This window comes from Arvicanthis niloticus, chromosome 11 (genome assembly GCF_011762505.2).
Source record: "Arvicanthis niloticus isolate mArvNil1 chromosome 11, mArvNil1.pat.X, whole genome shotgun sequence".
In the NCBI taxonomy this organism is placed as follows: Eukaryota; Metazoa; Chordata; class Mammalia; order Rodentia; family Muridae; genus Arvicanthis; species Arvicanthis niloticus.
In genome coordinates, this window is record NC_047668.1 from 71,302,816 (window position 1) to 71,322,225 (window position 19,410).

General features: G+C 41.6%; 1 protein-coding gene across 2 annotated transcripts in view; it reads right to left on the reverse strand.

Moving 5' to 3' along the window:
- Window positions 1–1,321: 1,321 nt before the first annotated feature.
- The window catches only part of Srbd1 (S1 RNA binding domain 1), a 178,517-nt gene continuing 160,428 nt past the window's right edge, over window positions 1,322–19,410 (reverse strand). The window contains exons 20-21 of one of the 2 annotated variants that reach the window (XM_034514629.2): window positions 4,944–5,128; window positions 1,322–2,140 (exon numbers count right to left, since the gene is read on the reverse strand). In XM_034514629.2, the coding sequence (XP_034370520.1) occupies window positions 1,851–2,140; window positions 4,944–5,128 (475 nt within the window). In that variant the 3' untranslated portion in view covers window positions 1,322–1,850. The remainder of the gene's footprint in view (window positions 2,141–4,943; window positions 5,129–19,410) is intronic. The other variant, XM_076942403.1, reaches the window with a different exon arrangement.

The following is a 19,410-nucleotide window of genomic DNA, read 5'->3' on the forward strand; positions in this document are numbered from 1 at the left end:
CTCCTGTGGAGTCCATTGTTCACTGAACGTGAGGCCTGTCCCAGAGTGGTTGGTATACCCAGTGTCACCTGACTGGAGAAAGTTGAGTTTCCCTCTTCCAATGGGTACAAGTGACAATCCAGTTGTCACTGCATCCCTGCCTTAAACTCCCCACTGTGAACTGGATTCCAACTGAATCCATTCAATCGAGAATATCATTCAGTAACTTTCCTGTCCTCTGTATCAAGTTTCTCTTCATCGTTACACGTTATCTCTTTTCTCTAGAAACAGAGAAACTCTTGGCTCCATTTCACGTCTAGCCATTATGCTGTTTCCCCCTCTCCTCTATAGCCAAACTCTACAAAAAGTCACTGCCTCCAACCCAGCTCCATCTCGTAAACCCACATCAGTAAGAGTTGCAGTGATGACAAAGATATGGTCCTTCTTTTCCCAGGTCCTATCATGTTAGATAAAAAGTGCAAAGGACACACTAGTCCTCCTCCCACTCTCAAAGGCTTAGCTGTCAAGGGCACAGAGCTGCTCTGGCTCCTTCATCCAAAGTGCCCAGGAGGGGGAGCACTCCTGGGAGCACCTTGGGTCGTCAAGTGGCATTCATCTACACACTGTGAACCAGAGAGCCTTGGCAAGAATGAGTAGAAAAACCAACTGAAAACACATTAGCATTGTCAGGTAGAGACAAGTAAAAAGCAGAAAAAGCTCACAGGAATAAAATGGGGAAACAAACAGAACTTCAAAGACACCTACCTACACTAGTTAGACAGGCCAAGTGTTTTGAGAATAGGAAGCCACCAGGTGGAACTGGTGTGAACCATGTGTACATTACTTCCTGACAACTCCCAGTGGGTGATCCCAAATCAGGCATCCTGAGGACAAGCAGTAACAGCACTGAAAAGTCTTCAAGGGTAATGGTTGTTTACTTACAAATTAAGGAATTGTCCAAGACAAAGAAATAGGGCTGACCACACTTTAGTATCTGTCTTCCACACATCACCCAGACCATCAAGTCCGTGTTCACACAAGTGAGTTTACTGTACCATCAGTGATAGGTGTGGACTCTGTTCACCTCATCTGACCCCGAAGTGCCATGCCACACTTACCTTCTCCACCGAACAAGAATAGAGTCAGAGTCGCTGCTGTCACTGCACTGGCCCTTCTTGGATGATGGCTAAAAAGAATATGAGCTCTGTGATAAATTACGACAATTAAAGTCATTCTTGAAATGTCCAGAATCTCTCGTCTTCCCCAAGGCACAGTTCCACAAATCACATCTTTAATTCAGTATGGCTTCTAGCATTCACTCAATGAATACAGCACACCAAAGTCACCAGCCAGTCATTTATTGTAGAGGTCAACACACATGTTCTGAGGAACACACTGAAATGATTTAGTTGATGGGTATATATACATGATAATCTTTTACTAGTATATTTTTACTTGGTTTGCTAAGGAAAATAAAGATTATTCCAAAATTATAAATTATGAGCAAAAGTGCTAATAATACCTCAATAAAATGGCATGATTAAAGACCACTAATTTCAATGTGTCAATCAACACTGCATATTTCTAATAAGCAAGACAACCCAGGTCTAAGGCAGCAGATGTTAGCAGGAGAATGTGAAGCCACCTGCTGTAGAGAGTGTGGTCAATGAGGAATTATGAAGACAGAGACTGCTTCTGTAGGACGCTGGTGAGGACATCCATTGCTCTTTTTGTGAAGTCAGGATAGTGTGATCAATACTTCTACCCAGGAGCCCCTCTCATCCGCTCTCTAGGTTCCATGACCTCTGGCTCATCTTCCTCAGGCTGGAGAAATGAGGGAGTGTCTTGGCGTTTGGCCTTCAGTGGGTCACTCACAATACCCGAAGGAGGTCGAGAGAAATCCTAGATCGGGGAATGTCAACGCTGAGGACTTTAACCTCCACTTTTTCTCCAGGGCCCAGGCCTAGGCTTCTTCTCCTCTTTGTTTTGGATAGCTTTGCTTCTGTTATGAACCGGATAGGAATCAGCCCCGCCTTCCCCACTCCTATATCCACGAAAACTCCAAACAGAGTGGCATTCTCCACTTTGCCTGTAAGAACTGTCCCAACCTGCAGATCTTCCAGACAAACTATGCTTCTCTTGAAGTCAGGCTTATCAAAGTCTGTGGGGAAAGAGGATAAATGTTAGTGTAACCCAGAAGGCACTGTACCTAGAGGGCTAAGGTTCACTATGTATTGATTGATATGGATGCCCAGATCAATAATGCTCTTTGAGAGAAGAGATACAGAAGCTAAGGACATGGACCTGTCTTGAGAAAAATACATTCTGGGAGAAACAGTTCCCACAGACAATTCAAGAAAAGTTTCTCAGACATCTTCTTTTTTCTAAACTCAGTCTCACTAATGGGACCGTAAGTACTGCTCGGGAGGATCTGGATGTTTGGCTCACTTTCTTCGCTGTCAAGGACAGTCAGAGTCTATAAGTCACAAATGCTCAGGATGTTAGAGCCCTGGAGACACAAGAGGGGGAGTTGGCTTTCAGTGCCTGAATTCTAAAGTTGTTTCAAGGTGGTCAACGTTCCACTAGCTTTTGGACAAACGTGAGTGAAGTCAAATCTCTCTCTTTACTTTAGTGGGAATTCAGAATTCAATTCTTTCTATTTCACATACATTTATTCAATCAGAATGTATAGGCTCTCGATTACATGTGGCTCAGAACTGCACACCAGCCAGAGTCAGCCAGAGTTAGCCTCTCTCTTCCTCTAGTTCAGCTGATTGACTGTTTACTGTCATTACCTTGTGGCTAGTGCTCTGCTGTATGCCAGATACACAAAGATGAAGACCCCAGGTCCCTGTCTTAGGCTCTTTACAGCCTTTCCTGGCCCATGCCAGCATACATATCTCTGTTCACTGACACTAGCCCCTAAAAAGTGAGCACAAAGCAGGCTAAGTACCACTTGGCTCCAGACAACATAATACAACAAAGGTTTGAGATAGTGAGACAATTAGTTTAAGTGGGGCTTGTGAGTTCTCCATGGCCTGCATTTACCCCTATAGCTCGGCTCTCTTCCCTAGGATCATTGAGTGTTGACTCTAATAACAAACAACACATTCTAGCTTGGATCTCCTTTACTTAGTCCTCACCCCTGCCCCCATCCCCTACCCCCTAACCCATTTCCTTTTCCTCCACAGCTGTTGGCTTTACCCTGATTACTTGCTGGACCTATCCTTTACATTTGTATTAACAATTGGTCACCTCTTTCTTTCCCTTCCAAAAACAAACAAACAAACAAACAAACAAACAAAAAAAACCCAAAACCACCTTAAAACCAGGATCTTTTTTAGAAATTGAGCTCCCTCAACTTTTGTAAAACAAGACAAAAATCCATAAACCCTAAGCCTCACTGTCCTTATTAAACACACTAATGTGGGAATGAACTCTGGGATTTCACCTGATGCTAAATTCTAAAGCAGGAACTTCTGGTAATTTGAACCACATAGGCTGAGACCATGTCAACACAAAATGAAACTAAGGTGCCCAGGGCAGAGGCAAGCTGGTCCCCAGGCCAGTAAGGCAGTTTCATGCTTGGAAATCTCTCCCCTCTTTCCTTGCAGAAATCCAGTGGCTGCAATACCCCTGGGGTTCGGATCAGTTGCTCAGTTTAGCTTTGCATGAAAACCACTCAGGAACCACTCAGCATGTTCCCCAAGACAGCCAATCCTCCATGAACTACGTAAAGTTTAATACATCACGAGCCAAGGTAGCAAGTTAGGCCACTGCACCAGTATGCTCTGAATTAAGGAAACTAACTTGCAAGGAGAGTTTTAACAAAAGGAACAATGTCACCAAAGAACAGAAGCCAGATGAGTGTAGGAAAGAATGAGGCCACAAGACAGGAAACACTTTTGAGAAAAGGAGAAAAAAGCAGTAATACAAATAATGTAACATGAAAATACCCAAAATACTGTCCACTACCCCCACCTCCAAATCCCTCTGCCTCCCCCTGGGAAATGTGTTATGACTTCACTAGGGCAGAGATTAGTTGAACATTTGCTTAGAGAGACCTGTTTGAAATTGCATGTGTCACACTGGAATGCCCAGGCCCATCCGCATTCTGCTCAACAAGAGGCTCCTCTGCTTAGCCAGGTTAACTGAGTGTTTGCCTTTTTTTGAGTCCCTCATGTAACTGAGATAAAGGAGCAACCAACACCTTGATAGAAAAATAAAGATGGATAGGAAAATACAGTCCAGGCCACCCATAGCTCAAGTGTCTTTGCCAACCATCCAGTGAGTGCATAGGCAAATTACCAATCCCACCCGTCATGAGACACACTGATCTTAGTGTCCCCACAAGAGACAGCCATGGGATCCACAAGGAGAGAAGCAGGCTTCTCCATAGTTCCATCTGTGGGAACAGCCACTTTACATGAGGACAGCAGGGAGGCACTGCTCATCCTCAGTGCTTTATTCTCTCCAGCTGCAGTTCTGTCTCAGTGGGTCACTGCTCTCAGCAACTAGGCTATTACCCTTCCTCTACCCTCTCCCTGCACAGAAAGCTGAGAACACTCTAAATCAGAAAGACAACCAACACAGAGATATCATCTTATTTGTTTAATGTGCTCAGCGAAGTGGAATCCAGAAACCTGGAAGGCTGTAATTTAGAAAGAAGATTCACTTTTTGGTGTGAATGGAAAACTTTACCTTCTGGCTCTTCAGGCATAAAGACAGTTTATAGGAGACTCGGGGAGAGCATGCCTCCATGCACACAGAAGCACAGCACATGAGATGTGTCCAGCCTGGGGCACCATCAAAGCAACATGACTAAGGAGTCTGAAGCATGCTTCTAGCTTTGACTCCAGACAGAGATCTGAGTGACTGTGGAGGATCAATGCTGACCCTTGACCCTCTCCTGTTGTGAAGACCAAATTGATGGGAGCTTCCTGAAGAGAAGGGAGACAACTCACCTGTTCGTATGTCAAAGGTTTTGGGCTGGCTCAGACCATCTATGATGACCTGCAGGGTGTGTGCAGTCGTCTGTAATCTTTCAGCAGTTTTCTCTATACCTTCTTTCCCGAGAGATAAATTTATTTTCTGCTGCATTTCAGGCTTTCCAATCTCACACAGTGTCCCTCCAATGAATGACAAAAACCTTCAGTGGGAAAAAAAGCCCAACATTTATCAGTGATCTTACCTTCTACATTTCCTTACACAGGTTACGTTACCTTCAGTTCTCTCACCCCAGGACATTACACATCAGTCTGTTTTTCCCGAGAGTCTATGGTATGCCCTTGCTGTGGTAAGATTTAGCTAAAGGGCATGTGGGCAAGGGGAGAAGGTAGATTTAGGCTCTTGTGCTATTTTCCAAGTATGGCACCTGTTCCGAGATGGCCCAGAAACATTTTACAGTGTGCTGTTCATGACAGTTCAGTGTCACATGTGTAGTTCCTAGACGAGGCTGTCTCTATCTAATCACACATTTCCTGCAATTCTCAGTAGGAAAACATTTGAATTTAGATTAATAGACAAATACGATGTATTGATGATACCAGAGTCCAACACGGCATGTGTCAAGCACTGCTGGCTTTGACACTGTTCATGCTCCATATCCCAGCTATACATGCGTATCTATGCCTGTGGTCTGTGATGGGAGGGCGACCTGACACTGCCAGTTCCAACGTCACAAATGGCATCGAGCCACACACAAGTGAAATTACCTAAAAAGCTCAGAGCATTCAAAAGGAAAGTATATTCCAGAGGGTGGTTAGGGCCCCATGGCAACACAACAGTATAAAAGGGAAGGGTGTGAAAGAAAAAAGCGATTTCAAAAGAATGTAAGTAAAACCTCAGAGCTACGATCTAAAGCTGAATGTTCTTTCCGTATACCACATAGCTTCAATGCTGCCTTTAGACTTCACCTTTGCCCTGCTTGCTATCTTCCTTGCTTGCACAGATGCTGCCCAGTTAATGAGCTGAGGTAAAGCCACGGTAACACAAAGCAACAAATTATGGTTAGGACGAGTTCGCTCCAGTTTAGTATGAGTTCCGGGCCATGGCTCCCTTTCTTGACATTCTCTGGCTGAGTATTTTTCTACATCATTAAGTTCCATTTCCTATGATTAATGGCACTTTAAAAACGTCAACACAGTAATCAAACAGATAGTGATACTAATGCCCTCACATTCTTTCCTCTGAGAACACCTCTTGAATACAGAAGGGAAAAGCAAACTGCTGGAGGTTTGCCTCTGGCTATAGTCCCCGTGGAGGCAGGTGCCATGTGCAGGACGGGCTGCTGGCCATTCCCATTCTTTCTGGGCACCACACTCAGGCAGAACATCCTCTTAAGTGACATCCGGACTGATAATCTCACATTTAACTAGGGTATCTCTTGGATTCAAATGTGCAAGCCTTCTACATTTCCAAGCCATTTTTTTTTTTTTTTTTAAATTTTACAAGATTCCCTAAGCATCCAATAAGTTCTCTTGAGGATCCACTTTGGCTAAACATCTAATAAAGACAAGAGTGGTACTGATATCCTTCTTTGGAAATGTGCATAACTGAAATGGGGGGCCAGGGAGATCTGCCTCCTGAGTCTGTGACTAAGGCTTCTCCAGCAGGGGAGAGGCAGCATGTATGTACTTGTGTGCTTGATGGCAAACAGCACAATGGGCCAGTGACAGGGCACAGCTGCTGGAGTCTGACTGACAGGGCAGGGTCTGCCCACAACTAACTTCCTTACACAACTTTCTCAATAATTCCTCCTCAGCTGACAGACTTTTCTGGTACTCATGTACTCAGCCTTACTGGTGTGCAACTGATGATCATGTAGAACACATTCCATACTCTATACTCTGGCTAACACCCATTTGCTAATTAGTGGATTTGTTAACTAGCTGGCATGTGTTAATTAGCATAAAATTAGTGGGCTTTTGATATACATAACCTTGAATAGTGTCTACCAATTAGTAAAGCTATGGCCAAAAACTTCCCAGAGCAGCAGTCAGCAGGCCGCTTGAGCTGTAAGATTGTACTGTATGTCTGTGCATGCATCTCACTGAGAGGGACTAGGGGCTGCAGAATCCCTTCCATATAAAAAGGAAGTCTGCTCCTAGCGACTGCAGCTGTTTGTCCTGGGAGTGCAGTTCATGTATCCTTTCACCTTCACAGAAGCCTGCCTGCAGGCAACAGCTCCTGAGATCAATAAGGAAGTGCCATGTTTGCCTCCAGCTAATGCTTTGTATTGATCAATCCTATTTTTAAATAATGATGGAACACAGTAGTTTTTGCATTTTGAAAACTTTCTTAAAAAGTTAACCAGGTCACAGAAAAAGACAACAGTAGGGGGGAGAAACTGGGAAGGAAGTAGAGACAGCCCCGGGGTGGGTCTGGCCTGGTGGTCTCAGATACATTTGACAGCCCAGGATGGGAGGAGATGCTTCCTGCTGGAGCCACTCATCGGACATGGCTTTTGCAGTAACACAAGAAAAGTAGCCTCTACATTCCAAAGTTCCCTCTAGCAGAGAGAAGTATGCCCGACACAAAGAACTTCCTAGCTCCAGAGTGCAAAAGAAAAGTATACATGTTAAGAAGCTTGCAGCCTAGAATGAACACATAACAAATACACACCATGGCCGTGCTAGCTGCACATTCTCAATTACAGAAGCAGCCTTAAAATGTAGGAATATCAGGCCGCCAAGGCCATGCAGCTACTCCTGTTCAGTGGATTTTGTATCACGCAGGTGTCCCCGCCATTGAGTGCATGTAGAAAATTACTGTTATATTTGGCCAAGACAGAAAATGCAGTGTTGGGTAATACCGCGCCAACACAATTTAATGGCAGATCACTTCTGACCATTAGACAGTTAGCACCGAGTAAATCCCATAAAGGAGTTATTATGCACAAGCTTTTAAATAGACAGCTCTCTCGAGTCAATGAGTTATTAAAGCCATCATCTCCCTCTTTACTGTCTCTGGAAGGCTTTTTCCATTTGCTAAGGGCTGCTGTTGGAGCTGCTGTTTTTATTTAATATGTAATTTCATCCATCTTACTTAAAGTCAGAGAGCAGCATAAATGCAACAAATGAGCACATCATGTTCCCTTAGCACACATGTGCATGGAGTTAGAGCGCAGCGAAGCTCACATCATGCTTCCTCTCCAAACACAAAGCTACACAAGCTAGCACTGCTGACATTTTCAACAGAAGCTTGCTACAAAGGCCAAGTCCTTCTCCACAAAGAAAAAGTCTTTGTAAAACTCTTCTCCCAAAGAGTAAGGCGTTCTCCAGATTCATCAGACTCTGGAAACGACCATTCAGATTTATGTAATCATTCCCAGCACAGGGATTTAGAAGCTGAGGGTTTGTTACAAAAAGCAACATGACACCCTGCAGAGCTCAGAACCTTGGTGAGTAACACCATCACTTTACAAAGAGCACATACAGTTCACAGCCCATCGAGAGAGAGCCGTGCTACCACAGTAAAGGCCACTGTCCCCAGAGACTGTCACATTTTATCCATTCGTTCTATAGGGATTTCGTCAAAAAGTAAAAAGTTAAACACAAGAGCACAGCCATTTTGGAAACAAAAGGAAACAGAGAGGGTAGGTCACAGCTGTTAATGCATGGAGAAATTCAGTGACTTGGGGAGACTTGGCTTTAAACTGGAGCTGTGTGTGAAATGGTGGGCGCTGACTCAAGTCAGCAATGGTTGGCAACCCTAACATCTCCAGAAACTGTATACAGTTTCAAACCTGTCATAGTAAAAAGGAGAGAAGAAACTTGAATTCAATGTGGCAAGAGCTAGACCCCACTGTCCTCTGCCCTGGCTGGTATATACAAGTGTGATGCACACAAAGTTCAGCCTGGCTTGATGGACCAGGTGACAATGTGACCATCTCAGCTATCTTGTGATCACATCAGGTGACAGCCATGGACTGCACTGTCATCATTACTAAGCATCTTTCAAATTTCTCCTGGGCAAACCAAGACAGACTAGGCCAGAATCTTACAAACCTGGGCTGGTATGAACCCCACAAGCAAGTATAAACGCAAGTAAAGTGTACTTACAGAAGGCCCCAGAGCTACCATTCGCCGCACAGAAGCTAACAGAGTGCTAATGAAAACGCTATTTAAGTGGCTTTTCTTAGCACTGAATCACCAACAGAAAGAACAGAGAATGCTCCATAAGAATATACAGCCGAATAGATTTTTAAAACATAGTCCAAATAAATATCCTGAAAATATAACAGGGATTTCTCTGAGGCTCTCCCACTCGGCTCTCAGAGTCCAGTTTTAAATGGTATGAACTATCTGGGCCAGGTGGAGCACATTTAGTCTTTTTGTGACACTGTCTGGAATGTCTTTAGAAAGTCTCCTGCATCCGTGAGTAGCAGAAAGTCACCAAGAACCAAGAAAAAGCTGCCATGATTCAGAAATACAGGTTTCGATTGAGCACCAAGATGCCATCTGCTTTCACCTTAGGCAGACTGAGTACTCACTTCCTTCTATTTAAGGGCTGGTTAGGCAATGCTCAAAAGCAGAGACTTGCTGCCTGTCATAGTATCTGCAGTAGACTCTGGCCTCAGGCAGCTGTTTCAGAAAATCTTGACATTCCTTAGTACTGCAGTGTAGGGAATTAAGTTTTTACTTAAAAAGAAATGCCAGTTAAATGTTTTTACATGCCTTCTGAATGGTCAAGCATTAGGGTGATCATTGTTAGAGACAGTTGAAGATGATGCGCACACAGTTTAACCAAAGCATGGAAGACTGGTGCAGCAATAACAAACATCACACATAGCATTGGTACTGATTCCAGAACAACTTGTTGTGAATCTCATACTGTATAAGTGTCAGAGTTTAATTTAAAAGCAACATATGTATGAGGGTACACACCCATGCACACACCCACACTGTAGTATTGCTATTGACGTGAAAATGTCTAGACTCCTCTTGTTTTAGGAACTGCCTAACAAAAAAAATTTACTGGTGCCATAAAGAGTTCCATTTTCTCACAATTTTAAAGAAATGGCCCCACTCTCCCACAACTGAGTGAGTGCAATGGTGGGGGCAGGGCAGGATGACAGCATCCCAATTGATCACCTGCTTTCTAGTGAGCTTAGAGTGCTCCCAAATACACATGGCCTACCTCAAATGATGAAGACTTGCTAAAATCAAGGGAATGTGACAAAATGCTGAGATCAAGTCAAACTGCACTGGAAGAGCATGCTTAGCTTTATTTATATCATGTGACTGGATGGAGACCAGGACAGCCTGGAGTGTCTCAGTTCCACCTGTCCTCTCAGAGGCAGGGTTTATGTTCAGATGCACACACATCTTCAATGTGCTCTATAAATCGTGCATTTCAGTCTCTCAGGAATCTTGTAGATGTAGCTTTGTACACAAGAGACTCAATCCCCAAGGGAGTAAGTGACCAGTGGGAAAGTCACACAGCGGAGGTGACACAGTTGGATTAAACTAAGAGTTACAGTCCCTCACATCTCATCCATGCCTCGCCTCTGACTTTAGAGAAGCTTCAGTATAGACACAAGATTGAGACTGCAGATAAAATTTGGCACCCAGAACTACTGTCTGGGAGCAATTTATTATTATTTTTTAAACCAAATTTGAAAGAAAAAAACTTTGGCTCTTTTTGAGTTACTGAGTAAGGGTTGAACAAAATTAAGTTAGTGGTTTCAAAGGCTGCAGCCTCTATATAGTTCAAAAACACTGTGTTTAGAATTAATATAATTTAATTTACTGCCTGTAGAGCTATAATGTGGATTAGTGCCTGTGACTATGTGAAAGAGGAGGGTAAATAAAGCAATAGCATTCAGAAGCACACAGGCGGCTGACAGAAGGAAAGGCTGAAGCAAGCCATTCTAGTGCTACTTGGAACAAACCCAAGTGACAGGGAAAAACTCCTAAGAGACAGATTTTGTACCACAGGGCCAACTGTCAATACTGTTCCTTTCCAAAAACTAGCAGGGGCTTATTAGCATCCGCCATTTCACCATTAACACCACCATTTCTGGCTACCCACTGCATGGGCTAGGGACACTCAGAACAGGGAAGGAGGTTGTAACAGCTCACTTATGATAACACAGAATCAGAAGACAGATAGACTCAAACCCACAGCTAGACTGGGAGCAGGAAGGAGAGTTAGCAGGAGATGGAATCAATACCTCCCTGAGTGTTAGGCTCCAGTCTGAAGGGTCTAAGCTTGAGCAAGAGTGGACAAGAAGGACACCTGAATGCTTGTATGATAAAGATTCTAAAGCCATACAATTCCATGGCTGACAGGTAGCTCCCTCTTTGTTTCTCTTCCACTGGGAGTAGCAGAAAAGTAGTTCTATAGTAGAAGGCAGATAAACCAGCCTTGTCCTCAGTCCCAGGAGCTGGTATTAATATGAATTAGCAATACTAACTGTATGTAATACTGCAAATTACATCCAGATCACAGAGAAGAACAGGACTCCACTACCACCATCACCTTGAAGAAGCTGTTGTGTCTTCCCATGGCTTTTTGTCTATAGCTTAGGTGACAGCACCTTCTTGATGACAGTAAAAATAAGTGATCTTTACAGTCACTACTGTGTCTCCAGAGCTGAGTATAAGACATGCATTAACTTCCCAGGCCCATCAGATCACTGCTAATATTTTAGTCATTTAACAGATAAGAAAACTAAGGTCAGGAAATTCAAAACCATTCCCAGGTCCCAAAGACAGGATCTGAGCCCAGGCAGTCTGAAGGCCCTTAAACTTTCTAGGGCTCTCCACTAGCTTCATTAAGAGAAGAGTTTGACATGGGCTGTGTTGGAACAATGTGTATGGTATTTTTAGGAGTGTCATGGCCTGGCCATCCAGTTCTTCAGCATGCATATTCTCTTTCACTTTTGATATGCTAAAGTATAATTTCCTGGGAAATATAATAAGAAATTTTAGATTGTTATTTATTATTGGCTAATCTTCCCAGCCTGCTCTCTCTGGGGACTCACTGTTTTCTATCTTTCCAAGGCAGGAATTACGGGTTGGCCATTATACACATTCAGCATACTTGGTTCTGGATACCCAAACTGTGACTCTTACATTTGCATGACAAGTGCTTTACCACCTGCTTGCTTTTTTCCCTGTATTACAGCTGCTTGTCAGTTAGAAGCCCCATCCCTAACTGGGCACAACTTATCGTGTAAGGTCGTGAAGCCTCTACGGACAGCTCTGAAAGAGAGGTTCAGGCAGCACAGATCCTTACACAGGTGTTCAGTAGCTAGCCCCCAATCCACCTTCATATAAGGCAGGACCTCCACAGAATTTCTCCAGCTGTCCTACTGCTAGCCCAGGGGTGCCAGTCAGGACCTTCTACCCACTGTGTGCATCAGATGGATTTGTTCCACTTTGGGTCTTAAAAACCCCAATACAACTTCTCAATAAATCAGGTTCACTTTTTTTTTTTTTTTTAAATAAAAGTTCCTCCCCACTTAAGGATGCAGCATGCCAAGCTTGTATGATTATTCCTGCCCTAGACCTGATTTTAAATTCACAGTTGCTGATACTCTCAAAATACACTTTACTGCATTGTTTGTAAGGGCCAGAAACAGGGAAATCTGCAGTAACAAGGTAAATTCCGTAGCTGTAATATTTCAGCACTGAGCTGATAGGAACTACTCTTTGAGATCTGCTCCCCTGGCACACGATAAAGACCACATACCTTACTCTTGCTATGCGGGGATTTCTGGAAACCAGTCTTAAAAAATTCTGCCCAACAGTCCAAATGGAAATAGCAAATACTTTATCAAAATGAGTGCTGAGTGAGTCCTGACATGAAGCTTCCTGGCATTTTTGACTTGCACCGAGAGCACAGCGGTGTTGGAGCTTGACTATCAGCAGTGCATTGAATTCTTAACACAGCAGACTGTGGCTGAGTGCCAAGTCTCATGTGATGCAGAGGGCTTGGCAGAACCTGCAGCCCAGAGCTCCCTCCTCCTGTAACTCAAGCAGGAGGAATCAAATATGTGTCCAGCTACTAGAACAACCAAAATGGTAGAACAAAGGGAGAGGAGGCATGGAAGGGCTGGGACTCAACACACCCTTGTTGGGCCCTCTTCTATTCATAACCCAGCTGCAATGTTCTTTATGGCTACAGTATCATACACAATGAAACCACTAATGTGGACATGGAAGGATTTCTCCACAACAAAAAATGCAGGAAGAAATGCCTATGGCCTTCCTCTGCTTGTGTATTCTGCAGTGTCTGAGAGCTCATTGGACACAGGCGTAGAGCTCCGTGAAGGTGCCTGGGACTCTCAAGGATGGACTGAGTTTGTATGTGGCTGAGGCAAGAACACCAGGAGAGAAAGGCCCGGTACGCTACAATGACTGCGCTAGCCTACGGATCTCAGCCAGTTTAGACTCCCGCAGAGTGCTGGAAGCGGAGCGAGGCATCTACACTGCACTGTCAGTTCACTCCACACGCTTTCTTTCCTCAGTGCTCTTCCCTTTCACTCTCATTTCTGTCATGTATTCTGTCAAATGCCTGCATCAGTATTTGTTGGGTGCTGTGGATACAGCAGGAAGCCAGATCCTCATAGTCTCTAGCAAACAGCCTACAATTGCTAACTTTTAATTTAATTGCTACCAGCCTAACAAATCTGATGCCAACTTTTCAGATGCATTATTTATAGCATGGGTTCAAGAACAGTTGTAGAGAGCCACAACCTTAACTATGCTGTTACAGTGTCTTTTTTCGATCATCCAAGTCTACTGTGAATATGTAAGTTAAAGTGGAGAAATCATGGTCACATCAATATAAGGTGTTTAATGCCAAAATTTAAATCTAATCCTACTTTTTTTGATTTTATGCAACATGATCTCTAAGATCAATTCAATATTTTTTCATTTGCTTTTTATGTATGTGTATGAGTGTGTGTCTTGATGTGTATGTGTGTTGTGCATGGTGCCCAATGAGGTCAAAAGATCCCTGGGAGTGACATGTGGCTGTAACTACTCAATGTGAGTGCTGGGAAGTGAACTTGAGTTCTCTGGAAAAGTAGCAAGTGCTCATAATCACAGGGCCATCTCAACTATTGTTTTTAATGGTTCCAGTATTTAGCGTGAGTTTGGTTGGTGACGATTTTATTCATCACTTGGCACTGTGGTAGGGTGTGTAGAACCAAAACATGCATAGAGGTGATGTACGTTCTCAAGAAGCCTACCAAAGCAGAAATATAAAACAGTCCTAGATTCTGGACTAGAGGTCAATAATTAGTAAGAGGCCACCATGAAGCTCAAAGGTATCTCTAACAGTACTTGGTAAGAGTCATCTCACTGTATCAGTTTCCAAGCTTTTGTACTGAGAAACTGAAAGGATGAACCAAAATTATCTGATATGAAGAAGGTTGGGGCCGGGCAGTGGTGGCACATGCCTTTAATCCCAGCACTTGGGAGGCAGATTTCTGAGTTCAGGCCAGCCTGGTCTACAGAGTGAGTTCCAGGACAGCCAGGGCTACACAGAGAAACCCTGTCTCAAAGAACCAAATAAATAAATAAATAAATAAATAAATAAATAAATAATAAGAAGGTTGGGGTTGGAACAAGATTTCAAGAAAGATTTTTTAACATGCTAGATTGAGGTGCTAAGGAGGCATTTGGATACAGTCTGAGCTTTAGAAGAGTGGTTTAAAACAGAATAAAATTAGGAGCCACGCACAGTGATGGTCTTGAAAGCATTGAGAGCAAAGGGATATAGGACGACTCTAGCTTTTCAGAGTCTAATGTCCACACCTCTTTTTTTAACAGTGACTCTCTCTCTTTTAAACTCTGTCTTTGACAAGGATCCCTTGGGTTCAAATTGTTTTTGCCACCCATAACTTACTGTTGTACCATCTGTCAGTGAAGATTATGGCTCAATTCTGCCATATTTGATTCCATAACTTGGGTTACCAGAAGGAACTGGACTTAATATTTACTGAGACTCTTAGATGGGTTTGGAGCTGGAGAGTGACATACATGTGCAAAGGCTGCTGTTGTCTGCTGTGTTAAGAAGAGAGTGTAAGGGGCAGGGGAAGAAGCAGGGAGATTAGTCAGACTGACTGCAGTGACCCAGTCAAGAAATGATGCCGACACTCAGCAGCAGCAACACTGCTAAGCCAGGCGCACATACTCTGTGTACTTAAAGCTCTTCTAGATGCAGATTCTTGAGGAAACTGCTATGAGACAGTCTGTGAGGTGGATCATCTGGGCTACTTGTCTTTTCTGCTTTAGGTCAGGTCCTTTTTTTTTGGAAACATATAACCTTTCAAAGGGAATATACATTTTTGCATTAACATATGTATGGAATGTTCAATGTGTACAGAAAAGCCAAAGATGATTCTCTTTCTTTAAACAGGTAAGGCATTTGTCCATTTCTGTAAGTTAGTTTGGACTGTATAATCAAACTGTAATATAAATTTCTATCTAAGCCATTTGAAAGAATGACATGATAAATGCTTAGGACTCTGTAGCCAACAAGATTTACTGGCTTTGCTTAGCTGAAGTCCTGGATGGAGACATTTTCATGTGTCAGCCAGTCTCAGAGCTGCTCCCATGTGGAGGGATCATCATTCATGTTACCTTTCTTGTTGTCCCACCTCCTCCACCCCCTTTCCTGTCTGCAACCAAGATGTTCCAGAGGGTCCCCTGGTCAAATCTAATTTTTATTAATTTTGTTGGAATCCACAGTTGGAAAACTTAACATATTTCCTTCCTTCCATTCTGAAGATATCCTTAAAATAGATGGGCTGTTCTGACTCAGCAGTTTTTCCCATAATCCAATATCTCTCGGTAGCTGTTGTATTTTTTTGTTTGTTTGTTTTTCACTAGCATTTAATAATTTAAAGTCAATAAAACATTATGTAATCTATCCCTGGGGGTGTTTGTTACCCCTTTCTGTTTATTAAGGATCTCTTATAAAGTATGGCTAGATCTCTCTACAACTGCTTATATAGGATTATGTGGTACACCTGTAATATGCTTTATATTGTAATATGCAAAAAAATTGTTTCATTTTACTAGAGACATATGCTAGAGTATTGTTAATATTAATTTGTACAGATAAACCCATAATAGCCATAACTTCTAATAAATGTGTAATTACAGAATCAGGCTTTTTAGAACTTAAATTAGTTGCCTATTGAAATCCTGAATATTTATTCGGGGTATACCTATGGTATGATATACATACTTTTATTATTGAAACTCTGCAAAATGAAACACATCCATTTGACAAATTTAACTTCTTTGGGTACTGGTTGGGTTACTCCCTGCAGGTAATGGAGTTTGGTTATATAAAGAACAAGTAAGACATTTCCTAATAATTTCCTTGGCTTGTTGCCAAGTGATAGAAAACTCTTTCCTTAAACCTTTGCTGTTAACATGATGTTTTTATGAAATTCTGAAGCTTCTAAGGGCATTTCCTATTAAGAGCGGATCAATTTCATCATTACCTTGTGCTAGAGGGCCTAGTAGACTTGTATGGGATCTGATATGTGTTATGTTTAATGATTTGATGATTTCTATTTCTGATTACTTGTTGTAGTTGAATAAACAGTGAAGTTAATTCTGAATCATCCTGAATAAGTTCAGTAGTTTCTACATGCAAAACAATTCTTTCTGTATACTGTGAGTCAGTGACTATAATTAAAAATTCAGAAAAATCTAATGAAACCATAAGAATGGTATACAGCTCTAATTTTTGAACTGAAACAAAAGGGCTCTGAACCACTTTACTTCCCCCCCCTCCGATTAATAACCTCCCTTTCCTGATTTATATGCATCAGTATAAAATGCAGAGGCTCCAGAAATTGGTGTCCCTTTTACTATATGAGAGAGAATCTAATTGGTTCTTTTTATAAATTGAAGTCATTTGTTTTAGGGGTATTTTTTGTTAATTTCTTCCTCCCACCCCCGCAATTACTGCAAGCTCTTTGCCAATGTTCATTTTCTGCCCTTAAGGAAATGTCAGCATTAGTGAAAAGTACTACAATTTCTGCTAGGTCTATTCCTACTTATTGATGAAGTATCATTTTTCCTTTCAGAATCAAAACAGAAACTTTTCTACATAGGTCTTTAATTTTTTTACTCTGTATGCTAAAATCATCAGTCTGAGATATAATCTTTTTGCATAAGAATTCCTGTGGGAGAATGAGTAGAAGGCAAAATAACTAAAATACATGTCATCTTTGGGTCCAAACAATCTACATGTGCATCCTGTAATTTCTTTTCTACCAGAGTCAATTGTCTCTCAGCCTCAGCTTATAGTTTTCTTGGACTAGTTAAACCCTTATCACCTTATAAGGTTTAAAATAAATTATGTAGACTTTGAGTAGTTAATCAAATTGTGGGCCTTAGCCAATTAGTATCCCTAATAATTTTTGAAAACCATTAAGCGTTTTTAACTATCTCTCTTTATTTTTACCTTCTGTGGCTAGATTTTTTGCAGTCCTATCTTATATTCCATATAATTAATAGAATTTTCACTTTGTATTTTTTTTTAGGAGTGATTTGTAATCCCCAACAAAGCAAAATTCTCTTCAAACATTTTTTTTCCTAAGGAATCTTCATCTGAGCCAGTCAGTAATATATCATCCATATAATGATAAATTATGGATTGAAACTGTTTACACATTATTTCTAATGGCTGTTGTACAAAATATTGACATAAGGTAGGACTATTTAACATTCCTCGTGGAAGCACTTTTCAATGATCCTTTTTTACTGGACAACTATTATTATAAGTAGGTACTGAGAAAGCAAATCTTTCTCTATCCTGTTCTTGCAAAAGGACTCTTCTAACCAATCACTATGATAGGCCAAGGGGATTCCAGACTGTAAAGAGCCCATTGGCTGAATGATTATATTGATTGATCTCAGATCTGTTAACATCCTCCATTTGCCAGATTTTTTAAAAATAGCAAATATAGGAGAATTCCAAGAGCTGGTGGACTTTTCTATATGTTAAGCCTCCAGCTGCTCTTGGACTAGCTGTTCTAGTCCCTGCAATTTTTCTTTTGTCATAGGCCATTGTTCTACCCAAAAAGACGTGTTATATAACTGCTGTAGTGTTAGTAGGACCATTGGTCTTCTGCCAGCAGTGGTTCCTCCATAGAAAGTTGTAGAATCAGCCTCTGCTGAGTCCTGCTTATGGACAACTTGGACAGTCAGTGACTATTCTTGATAACACTTTTTGATACTGTCACCAGGAACATCTCTTATTTTACACTTTGTCCCTGATAATGGAGGAATGCTAATTCATAATTCCCATTGTTGCAATAGATCTCTTCCCCATAAATTCATGGCTATATTAGCCGCATATGGACTTACGTTTCCTCTTTGACTTTCTGGCCCTATACAGTTAAGTCATGTTATACTTTGTTTTATCCGGGATAAAATTTCAAGCCCTAGAAATTATTTATTTACTTCTTGAAGAGGCCAATCTTGAGGACAAGATTTTGGTTACATCTATTCCAGTGTTTACCATGTCTTCAATGTCAATATTATTCATAAAAACCATTAGTTTTGGCCTCTGATCATCTATAGAAGTTTGTTGGTTTGTTTATCTATTGAATCTGCTCTGAGTTTGATATCTGGTTATTAATGTCTATCTTCAGAGCAGAGTTGTTTAATTGCTTTGCAGACTAGTTTCTCCACTGCTGACCTGAGATGCCTGATGTTAATAATTTGATATGGATTACTAGAAGAAGACCCATTGGGAAATTCCAAACAAGGGGTTACCCTGTTTTTCTCTTGTTGATCTATGTCCGGTATCAACCTTTGCCCTATCTTCTGCAGATTTCAGACAGCTCAGGCCTTCTTTTAGAATTAACTTGATTCTTCCTACAATTCTTTTTGAAATGACCTTGCTTACCACAATTAAGACATTGACAGTTTGGGTTTTCTCAAAACCTTTAGATATCACTTTTCCTATTATAGTTATATCATGTGAGTGAAAATCAGTATCAGCTGTATTTCTCATCTATCCTTTAGGAGCCTGATCAGAATTCTGCATTTATTTAGCCATTAGTATTTTCAAAAGCCAAAGATTTAGTCAGTGATTTCCTAGCTTGTGAATCTGATACTCTCCTTCAGAGATAGGAAGGATGTTAGAGAATATCCAAGGCAGATACTCTAGACACACATTCTTCTTCCTTATGGGGGACCTTACTTTTCTATCAACACCACACACTGTCTTCAAGAGAATAATATTCTTAAACGATCACTACCATGGTGATAACATTCAAATCTGGCTCCAGTTTTAAAAGTATGATCTGGTAAACAACTCAGGCTTTGAGTGACAGCTGACCTGGTTCAAATCTTGGTTCTACTAAGCTGAGTTATCTCAGGTGATTTACTTTCTTCCTGAGATTTAGTCAGCCTGTAATAGGAATAATAAAAACACCAATTTTTT